The 11,479-nt window shown below is 26.7% G+C and overlaps 1 protein-coding gene across 2 annotated transcripts; it reads right to left on the reverse strand.

Annotated features, from left to right (window-relative positions):
• Positions 1–804: 804 nt before the first annotated feature.
• On the reverse strand, positions 805–11,175 carry LOC114915413 (uncharacterized). Of its 2 annotated transcripts, none has more exons than XR_014431444.1 (4): positions 9,383–11,175; positions 5,695–5,749; positions 1,486–5,025; positions 805–1,263 (listed from the first exon to the last, which is right to left on the reverse strand). XR_014431444.1 is itself a non-coding variant. In XM_083068235.1 (4 exons), exons 1-4 carry the CDS (start codon positions 9,468–9,470, stop codon positions 3,592–3,594), a joined length of 453 nt encoding a protein of 150 aa, XP_082924361.1. In that variant the 5' UTR covers positions 9,471–11,175; the 3' UTR covers positions 2,882–3,591. The 2 variants fall into 2 exon arrangements, 1 of the variants encoding a protein (XP_082924361.1); XM_083068235.1 differs by lacking the exon at positions 805–1,263 and having other exon boundaries at positions 2,882–3,612; positions 4,737–5,025.
• Positions 11,176–11,479: the final 304 nt, after the last annotated feature.

Raw genomic sequence — 11,479 nt, forward strand, 5'->3', positions numbered from 1 at the left:
TGTAACAAGCTAACCAAGTGTACCTTGTGTCACCAAGTGATGTAACAAGCTAACAAGGTGTACGTTGGGTCACTAGTGATGAAATGATGAGAAATGTGATTATGAGACACGTGACTGGAGCCACATGCATTTATGAGTCGAATCCATGAGATCATTGCATGATGAATGACTGTGCATGTGTTACTTTTGTATGTATAATTTGAGTTTGTACCTCAATAATGTGTGGCTATGACTGTGCTTGTATGATTTGCGTGTGTGTTGCCTAGCTATTATTTCTACACTTAGAATCGAGTGAGATGTTTCTCACTTCCTTGTTGCCCTGTGTATGTGTTTAAAATTGTGTTGCAGGTGATCATCAACATGAAGATGTTGGTGATGAGGCTTAGATTTCAGTTGGGCTTGCTCTGATAAGATATGTGACATCGGGGCATAGCTAGACATAAGTAGGACTTCGTTATTGTATTTTGTTTTAGAAGAACTCATGTTTCATTTTTTCGCATTTGATCATGTTTTAAGTTTATGAATGTGAATTCTCTACTATCATTTTATTGGAATTTTGTTTAACCCAATAAGATATTTCTTTTAATTATTATATATTTATATTAGGGTAGAAGGTGTCACATTTAGTGGTATCAGAGCAGGTCGATCCAATCGGTCATGAGTTATGTACTTATTATGATTTTGTTGTGTACTCTGACAATGTTTTGTTTGTTGTGTACGTTGATGATGTTTTTCTTTGATAATGATGATGATGATGTTCTCCTTGTGTTCATATTGTTGAGTTTTATATTGTTAGATTATATTGTAATTAGAGGAATGATAGATAGTTTTAGCTAATATCATTATGACTGCTCTTCTTCATTCTTATGAGTGCTTAATTGTTTGATATTTGCAAAAGAGATAGGGAGAGAGAAAGAAAGATAATTGAAAGAAACTTGCAAGAGAAACATGTGTAAAATCTAGAAAATGAGGATTATGTCTACAACTCAAGCTACTAACACTTATTTATAGACATTGAGGTTATTGGGCCTAAATCTAATTAATTACAAGCCCAAACCACTAATTACATGTTTAAACTTCTAAGTTTTACTCTTAATGAGAATTCCCACTCAGGTGTAGAGGCAAAAGCTTGAAATGCATTCTTGGGCCTTAAACTGTCAAAATTAGCTTTGGCTTGTGAGTGACACTTTTGTAGATCTCTATCTTAGCCTTCCAAGGACAGCAAGAACATCAAATTTCAAATTCAGAGGCTCAAGATATGATCTGTGAAAGACAATTTGTCAAGGTGGGGAAATTACGAAAATTAACTAGAAATTAGAATTTAAAACCTTCAAGGTCACTAAAGTGAATCACAACCAAACTACCAATTTAAGACACTCATAAAGGCCAAATGAGAACAACATAATGCAAAAAATGATGTACAAATATGCCCCATCAATGTGTTTTATAGGAGATATGTTTTAAATATTATTAGAATTTACATACCTGGATTTTTGTGCATATATGATATGGTATTATTCAAACTTCCGAGCCAAATTTTCTTAGAAAATGTTATATGAACTGATCTCAACAATGGCGTGTTGAGATTACCACTTGAAAATGTTTCCATACTTGGAATATTTATTGCCCTCACTATTTGTAAGTTAGGCCAATTCAAAGTTTCATTTTGTTGACAAAAGTTGACTAACTTTGGAAGATCTTTGAGTACAAGACATTCCATCAAAGGGAAAATGATAGACACATTTTCATGATTTTCATTGGTAATTACCTCTTTAATTTTCTCACAACTGTGCAATTTGAGTAATTTGAGTTTTCCAAGATTTTTGACAGAAGAAAGTGAGAATAAACTTTTGAGAATACCACAATGGACAATGTAAAGAGATACCAAATTGGAGAAAAATGGAACTTGAGGTTCCTTGTTCCATAAACATTTCAATCTGCTTAAGTTACTCAATGTTAATGCCTTGAGTTGAGGAAACACTTTTTGGATATTATAATTTGGTTTGTCATCTTCAGGGTTAAATACCTCAATCAGTAACTCACATTTGTCTAAAGTCAGTTTTTTCAGATTGATTAATTGCCTGATCATGCTAGAAGAAATGGAACTCAACACTTTGTTGTTGCTCAATGTCAAATTTTCCAATTCACAAAATGATTTGGAAGGGCAATTGTAGTGGAAGAGCTTCTTAACATCCTTATTTATTATATAAAGTTCCCTTAATTTATCCAATGACAGCTGCAAGAAACAAATAATAATTTCAATGCTTAAGAAGAAATATAAATACAATACTTAAAAATATGGATTGCGTGTATAATAAAACTAACAAAAGTGGACAATACTAAACAATATCATGGCATGCAAATATATCAATCAACTTCATACTTCTAATCCATCATTTGTACAAATAATAAATAAAAATTATATAAATAATATATATATATATATATAGACAAGTGTGTGTTAGGGAGATTTATCAAGTGACAAAGTCATTTTTATAAGTGAATGAGAAAGTATACTTAAGTTATATAATCATGTGTGAAAGATCAAGAAGGCCACTTAAAAATATCACCTGACTTTTAAAAAACTCATATGAATTATTTGGTTATTTAAATCTTGATTATTCATAATAAGATTTAATGATTAATGTTCATTTTTTTATGTAAAAAGTTATTTTCACTAGATACCTATATATTTATCGTATACACACATGCTTATAATAAGTATATAAAAAAAATATAAACCGAAACTTACAAAATTTGGAAAGAAATAGTTTGAAGCACTAGATTCTTGAAGATCTTTCAGCTCATTGGACACTTCAACAAAAGTCATTAGAATGGGGCAATTTTTTATTTTCAATATTTCTAAGGATGGAAATTCAGATGCAAAAGGAAAGACAATCAACAAATTTATTAGGTTTTCAAGGAAAACAAACTTCAATTGAGAAAATGTAGTTTTTCCTTCTTCTTTAACGAACATAAGGATTTTTTCCAAGGCCCCACAGTTAGAAATTTCCATATGTCTTAGCATTAGAGACATTGGTAACCAATCAATGGAATCACATTGGCTCACTCGTAGGATTTGCATCTTTTGACAGAACCTAACAACTTTCTTGTTGATGATGTCAGTTAATTTGGGTAGATTAGTCAAAATCAATTCATCAAGATGCTACAAAAGCTCTGTATTGGAATAAGATATTTCTCCACAAATGTTGAATACCATTTTCAATGAATTACAATGACTAACAATGAGTTTCTTCAAATTCCCCAACTCTTGTAATGTCCTAGAAGAGACAACACAAATCAACTTGCCACAACTATCTATCTTGACTTCATTCAACTCGGAGAAAGACTCCCCTTCAATTGTGAATGATTCATCTATTGTTGCAAAACCATATGTGAATTCTTCCAACATAGGACATTTTTCTATCATCAAAGTTTTCAACCTTGGGAATTCTACATGGTGATAAAACCTGATCAAGCTTGAGAGGGACTTGAACTCCACCTTGCTCAATGTTGGGAACTTAATTGTTTTAGTGCTACCATTATCAACAACGGTCTCTAACATTTCACACCCCTCTAACTTTAATTCATTTAATTGGGAAAGTTTCTCAGCTGCAGAAGGAGTGAATAGGTATTTCAGAGAGGAGCAACTTTTGATGTGTATAATTTGAAGATTTTCAAGGACAAAAATTCCTGTTGGATCTTTGTTCCATATGAGTGCTAGCTGATGTAGTTCTATTAATACCAATGTCTTTATTTGTGTGAAATATTTACCAAATCCATCCTCTTCGGGCATAAGTTCCTCGAGGTCAAACAAATGTTCCAATGTTTTGCATTTCTCAATGATGATAACTTGAAGCTTTTTTGATCTCTTAATCAAAAGAGATAGAAATTTATTTATCCTTTCATCGCAACTTTTTGCTGAGAATGATATCCAAGTTGGTGAAATGTGAAGGTTGAATATTATCTATTACCTTGCTTAATTCCTCAGAATCACCAATATTGTACTCGATAATTGTTGAGAATAAATCTTGTAAGATTCTGCACGCTCTTGTTATAATCTTCACTCAACTTTTATATTTTTTTTAATTCATATATAGTTTCACCAAAATATAGATATTAATAATATTTATTATTTTGACTTAATTACACCCTTTTTTTTCCTTTTACTCTAAAATATTTGTGATTATAATCATTTAAGTTTTCTTTAAGTTATGTCTCTAATTTTGAAATCAAGTAAATTCAATCTTTATGTCAATTTTCATATATTTTTTATAAATACTTAAAATTTTATTAGATTTAGGATATAAAATAATGTTAAAAGTTTAGAAAGAAAACATTAGTGTAAAATGAACTAATTTCGAAGGATTTTGTAGATTGTAAAAACATATTCCAAGAAAAATCACTTCGAACTAATTTTTTTTTTTAGTTTGGGTTAAATTTGATGTTCTAAGGGTGGTAAATTTTAAGTAAAAGGATTTCAATATTTTGAAAGAAAAGCGGAATTTGAGTATTATAATTAAGTAGAAGAAAATTAATCAAAATCAAATTTTCTTAATGTTAAATACAAAGGAGCATATTTAATTCACTAAAAAAATATATTTAATCAAAATTATACATAGTTCAGACTAAAAGCAACGAAATCTATAATTTAGTGTGAATTCTTTTTTGTACTTATAACTAAATTTGTATTTTTCATTACTTAACAAATAGTGTTTTAGGAGAGGAAAACTAACCAAGAATTCAAAAATATGGGCAATCTTTGTATCAATGTCGTCTTCAACTTGAACTTGAGCGTCTAAGATGAGTGACTTTAACTGTGAGTGTTTTATTGTTCCCATACCAAACTTCTTTAAGATGGGGCAATGGTTCACAATCACATGCTCCAAAGATGGCAATTCCACAGTGTCACCAGAAGATATACTCCTTAAGTTTGGCAAGTCCTTAAAATGCAGGTTATTTATTTCAGAAAATTTGATAGGAATTGTGGCTTCTTTCACTTCTTTAAGTGGCGACAATCGCACCCTGGACAATTTCTAATAAGTTTTAGGACTAAGATATATTTTTTTATTTATGTTTTATTTTCATTTAATTAAATAATTTTTTAATTAAATATTAATAATAAAGAATTTTCATCATCTAATGATAACTATTCCAATCACTATTTTGGAGTGTAATTTATAAACATATATTATATAAATTTAATAAATTAATTTTTAATATATTTAATATTTCTAATGAGACATTAATTTGTTTTGTTAGTAATTTCTTTAATTTTTAAATTTGAGAAAAAATTCATCATCACTACTATAAAATTAAGACAATAACTTTTTTTTTTCTTTCAAAATCTTATTTATTAAAATTCAAATAATTTTCTTACAGTGGCTTCATATTTTAAAATATTTTATAATATGGTAGGAATATAATAAAATAAATAAATTTAATATTTATACAAAATAATTAAAACTATATACTTTTTTAGAGGAATCAAATTAACAAGATGTTCTTACGATTTTATTTCAATTATTTTTATTAATATTTTGGTATATAAATTATACTATTTTTATAGAAATTAATCCTTATATTCATTTTGGTACGATTTTTTAATTAAAATTAAAAAAATGTAAAATATAATTTAAATAATAATAATAAAATTACAAATTAATATGTTGGGCCGACATGGAAGAAGCATACCTTTGTTGGAAGTTGCGAATTGAAGATCTCCAGGAGTTTTCGTAATGAGGATGCCCTTTTTGAATAGAAGCCAACCATCCAAGACTAGTCAAATTTATTTGTGAATACAGGGATGCTAAAATGAATATTAACTTATGTTCTTATTATAAGACACTTATAATTAAATTATGAATGTTAATATAGGCAGTTATTATTTTAGTTGGTTTTATAAAAATATATGATGATGTATTTTCTTCATTTACAACAATTATAATTTTAACATTTAAAAATATTTTAAAATGAGTAGTTCTCACTTTTTAATGTAATATTAATATATATTTTTTAATTTGTTTCCTCATATATTATTCAACAATTACAACTAAAAAAATTTAGAGAATAGACTATTCTAGTTTAAAAAAAATCAAAAAGTGATACCTTTATTATAGATATGATAATGCGGATTGAACTTAGTAGGTCGACCTATTTATTTTTGTGGGTTAGGTTGAGAAAATAAATTCACCAACTCACCCAATTCATCAACTCAATGTGTCAACTCGCAAACCCACATTATTTTATTTTGTGTTTTTAAAAGATAAATTTGTAATGAATTTATGTTGGATTAGTATTTTTATTTTATAGCTTAAACTTCTCTTTCTAAGTAATTATTCTCATTTTATATTAAATAAAAATATATTATTTTAATCACACGTATTTTACTAGTACATTTTCATGTATAGTGTTTGATTTTAATAGAAATATATATTATTTTTACCTTTTGCATGAAAAATTATAATCCTTCTAATCAATTTCATAAATAATAATAAAATTATAGGTTGAACTCATAATGCATATTGAAAAAATTTAATTGAGACTTATTTTTAAATTGGGGTGTATTCAAGATGTATCAACCGATCAACTCATTAGTTCTAACTAACCAACTCACAAATATCGACTAACGTGCCTACTTATTGTTAAGTGGGTTGAATTATATTTTTTTAACTTGTTTTCTTTGATGGGCCAACCCACCTCACCCTATTTAGATGAATTGAACCTTTTTGTCACCTAGAGATGGCAAATGTACCCGTACCCGCGGGTAATACCCGAACCCGTCCCGACTTTGACGGGGAATACCCGGTTTGACCGAGTACGGGTACGGGTACGGGTACGGGTAAAACCCGATATATTAAATCGGGTACGGGTACGGGTACGTGTATATACTTACCCGCCCCGTACGCGTACCCATACCCGTCCTCGTTCCAATTTTTAATTTAATACCCACTTTCAATTTAATTATATTAAAGAATTTTAATATTTTTTTATGTATGATTATTTATTATAATATAAGATAGAGAAATAACCTAATTATAATTATATTATAATTAAAAAATAATTTAAAAATATTATATTTTTTAAAAAAATAAAAAATAAAAATTTTGACGGGTACGGATACGGGTACGGGTATACCCGATACCCGACGGGGACGGGGATGAGGATGAAAAGCACATACCAGACAGGTACGGGTACAGGAATGGAGATGAGTTTGGCTCGCAGGGACGGGGACAGGTATCATGAAACCCGTACCCGCCCCGCCCCATTGCCATCCCTATTATCACCCCTAATTTATTATTATCTTTAATATATGTGTAGAAACTTTAAACTATATATAGTCATGGTAAGATGGATGAATATTAATTTGATCCTTCTTACTTATTATTAATTATCACCAGAGACATGATTATATTATCCAATAATCTATATCAAAGTTAATTCATCATTATCAATAAAATTATTGATAATCGTAGAATTCAAAAGGTGAGACATAGCGAACATTTATTTTTTAATTTTTCTTCTTATTATTCAATAATAATAAACACATATACCCACAATCTTTAATAAAAAAAAATATGAAAAAAATTTATAGAAATTGTAAAATACCTTATAAAAAGAACTAAAAGAAAATTTTAAATTTTATATGATAATAAAGACTAGAAAAATATAATTAAAAATGAGAGAAAATCAAGCCAAAAAAAAAATAAAAAAAATAAAATACAAGAAAGAAAAGAAAAAAAGCATCACCGTTAAGGAATCAAATGTGTATATATTTGTGTTGAAAAATATTATTTCTCATATAAAAATCCTTTTTATAACTAATGCACTTTTATTCTAACTTTTGTTTTCCGTATTATCTTATTTGCTCAATATTGTGTGTCTTGGTACGTGTTTGTGGATGCTGAGATGGCACTAGGGTCGTGGTTAAGACAAAGCTAATGAGACTATTGCCTTAGGTCCTGCTCCAAGTTCTTTATATAATTTTAACACATAAATTATACAATTATATAAATAATTTCTATATATATAATTTTAATAAAATTATAAAGTAATATATTTTCATATTTTATTATAATTGATTTGTTAACACATAAATTATACAATTATATAAAATTTATACATACACACACATAATATCATCATAAAATTATTAATTTGAACAGTTTTATTATATTTTAAATTTTACTTAACATTTATTTTGAATTTCAATAAAAAAAATGGTATCAAAATGAATATAAAGATTAATTACTATAAAAATAATTTTATAAATTGATTCAAATTAATGTATAAAATTTGAAAATTATTTGATACCCCTTTTCATTAATTCAAATTGATGGATAATGATAAAATCATTTTATACATTGATTCAAATTAATGAAACGAATTATCAAATGATTTTCAAATTTTCTAAAAACTTGCCGATTTGATCTATGCATTAAGAACTTTAATTTGAACGGTTGAATCGTTAAAATTTGATATAGAATATAAGTTATTGAATGGAGTAAGTCTAGGTAGACTTACTCCCGGAATAAACGGATCCTTCCTCTTTCTCTATATATATATGTGTGTATGTACGTACTTTTAACATGTCAATTCATTTTATTATTAATAATTATAAAAATATTTTATTATGAATTAAATTTGTATAATGAAATATTAAATAATTTCAAATTTTTTTTAAAATTTGAAGACTTAATTTATACATTAAAATTTATTAATTTAATGATTAAATTGTTGAAATTAATGTAGAACATAAACTATTGAGTAGAATAAGTCTATAAAAACTTACTCTTGTGGATCCTTCCTATGTATAAAGATCCACTTATAATAAGAATAAGTTTTATTATAATTATTTTACTTAATAATTTATTTTTTATATCAAATTTTAACAATTCAATTATTGAATTTAATATTATAAATGAACAAAAGAGTTTGCAAAATTTTGTGAAATACAAAATTCATTTAATTCTTTGTAACATAAATTCAAATTAATAAATATCTATAAAATCATATTATACGATGTTTTGAACTGAAGTATTACATAGTTTTCAAATTTTATAAATAAAATTATACACTTAAACCTATATAATAAAAGTTTTTAATTTAACTATTGTATCTTTGAAATTTATTATGAATTAATTGTGACTTATTGAGTACATGAATGAATATATATATATATATATATATATATATATATATATATATATATATATATATATATATATAAAATATGTGTGTGTGGTTTTTTGAGTTAAACTGAAAAAATATTTATCAAAATTTACATGTAAGTTGGCTCATCTTTGAGCTGCAGAATGCATATTAATAGATTAATTTACTCAATAAATATTATAAAAGAACATAGTGGTTCAAGAATTCTGACCAAATATTTCAAGTTGGCTCATCTTGACGCTTCCCCTAGCTTCAGCAGTCGGAGGACTGGGAGGTCTAATATTAGTGACATGTTCCATTCTATAAGTGTTGAAGAATTCTGACCTTGTGTTAGATCTAACTTGATGGGTGTACCTTCAACATTTTGACGTCTTCGTCTTATTTCACTCGTAGGTATAATAGTGATATATGAATGTAACTACAACACAATCTATCAATGTCATTGCTATATATATGTCTGAATCTTCACTTCAAATCTAACAAACTTCTCTCTTCAAAGAAACTTGGACTTACTTTATTAGTCTTTTACCTTATGAGTATTTTTATTCCTCTTTCTCCTCAAATTTGTTGTTAGCTAGTATTTATTCAATAATTTTTTTATTGTGATTTTATAAAATATATAGAATTATTTTCTTTAATTTAGGTTCTCAATTTTTAATTATTATTATTATTATTATTCATTTTTCATATTTTATTAATATCTTTTTATAAACTAAAATTAGGTGGATGATAGCTAATAATGTTAAATACTTATAACACAGTTTTTTTGTATTACAAAAGAACTTATTAAATAAAATCTTAAATAAGTTATTTGTCTAAATCAATCCTTAATAAAGATCTGATTAACGATTAACATAAAAGTACTTACTAATTTATTAGTATTGTGTTTATTAAAATCATAATAAAATTATATTTAGAATCACAATAAAAATAAAATATTGGAAACACTGTATTTACTTTTATTTAATTCTTTAATTAATGTCCTTCAATTAATTACTAAAAATAGAAAATTCAATGCCCTTAGAATTGTACTTTTTCCATTTTTCATTAATTAGTAATAAAGTGACTTTTATCACAATAATCCTCATTTAAGTTCTAGGTTTAGGCTTGTATTACATTTTTAGTTTAGTTAAACTTTTTTTAGCTTGCAACTTTAAAGTTCAAATTGTTTTGATCCCTTTAGTTTTTTCTTTCACGAATTTCATCCCTACTACCTTCAAAATTCAAATCAATTTGACGTCTTTCTTGGTTGTTTTATAATGCCAAGAAATTATCTCAAGGTAAGCACATGATATCTTTCTTGATCGGGACTTGAATGCTTACTTAAAAAATTAAATGGATTAGGTTACTTGCTTCTTAACATAAACCTGGTATCAAAAACAAAACATAAGAAAAACCTTGGTGTAAAACAAGACATAAGAAAACCCCACTGTCAAAAAATTATATGAAAAATCTTGCTGTCAATAAAAAAGAAGAAAATCTCTACTTTTAAGATATGTAGTTCCAATTAATACGTACTCATTTTCATTAAAACCAAAACTTTTTTTAATTGCTATGGATTAAAAGAAAGGTTTAGTCTTGTTTTATATTTTGTTGCTTAATTACTATTTTTGTCATTGTTTCTTGGTTCAAGACTTATATTTGTGATTTTATTGAGTTTTATTGGGAATATATAAATGACAAAGAAATTCTTTTATTTTTATATATTAACAATGTTATGTTTTTTTTTATATTCTTTATTTTTTTTTCTCTCATTTAGCTTCTTAAACGCTTAGTTTGTGATTGGATTGATCTAACCGAACCCAAAAAATGCTACCAATGCCAAGCAGATTTAGAAGATAGGAGTCTGCAGATGGTAAATACATTTAAAACCATTTATGTTTAATTTGATTTATTTTAAAGAAGTTATTCATCGAGTTGTTAAATGCATGATTTGCTTACTTTGCAATTTGGAAAAGAATATGATAATACATGACACCCTTGCGTCAAAGACATGGATTTGCAAAGGTTGATTCCTTAAGTAATTTAATCTGCCTTTCTTTGTTGTTTTATAATATCAACAAATCATGTCGAGGCAAGCACATGATGTCTTTTTTGATCGGGACTTGGACGTGTTAAATAAAAAATTAAATGGATCCAATTACTTTAATTAAAAAATTTAATGGATCCGATTACTTACTTCTTATCTTAAAAAATAACTTGTGCTAAAAGAAAACATAAAATTCTCTGCTGTAAAAAAATAAGAAAAACTCTACTTTTAAGATATTGTAGTTCCAATTAATAAACCCACTTGATTGAAAGACTTTAT

The sequence above is a fragment of the Cajanus cajan genome, chromosome 2, assembly GCF_000230855.2.
Source record: "Cajanus cajan strain Asha chromosome 2, NIPB_CcT2T_4, whole genome shotgun sequence".
In the NCBI taxonomy this organism is placed as follows: domain Eukaryota; kingdom Viridiplantae; phylum Streptophyta; class Magnoliopsida; order Fabales; family Fabaceae; genus Cajanus; species Cajanus cajan.

Excerpts from the sequence above, each read along its gene's own strand:
- LOC114915413 (XM_083068235.1), bottom strand. The coding sequence starts at position 9,470 with ATGGAACATGTCACTAATATTAGACCTCCCAGTCCTCCGACTGCTGAA. Across the intron at positions 5,750-9,382 it reads GAGCCAACTTGAAATATTTG|GGCATCCTCATTACGAAAAC; the intron begins GTCAGAATTCTT and ends CTATTCAAAAAG. Across the intron at positions 3,613-4,736 it reads CCCATATTTTTGAATTCTTG|CTGAGAAACTTTCCCAATTA; the intron begins GTTAGTTTTCCT and ends CTCCTTCTGCAG.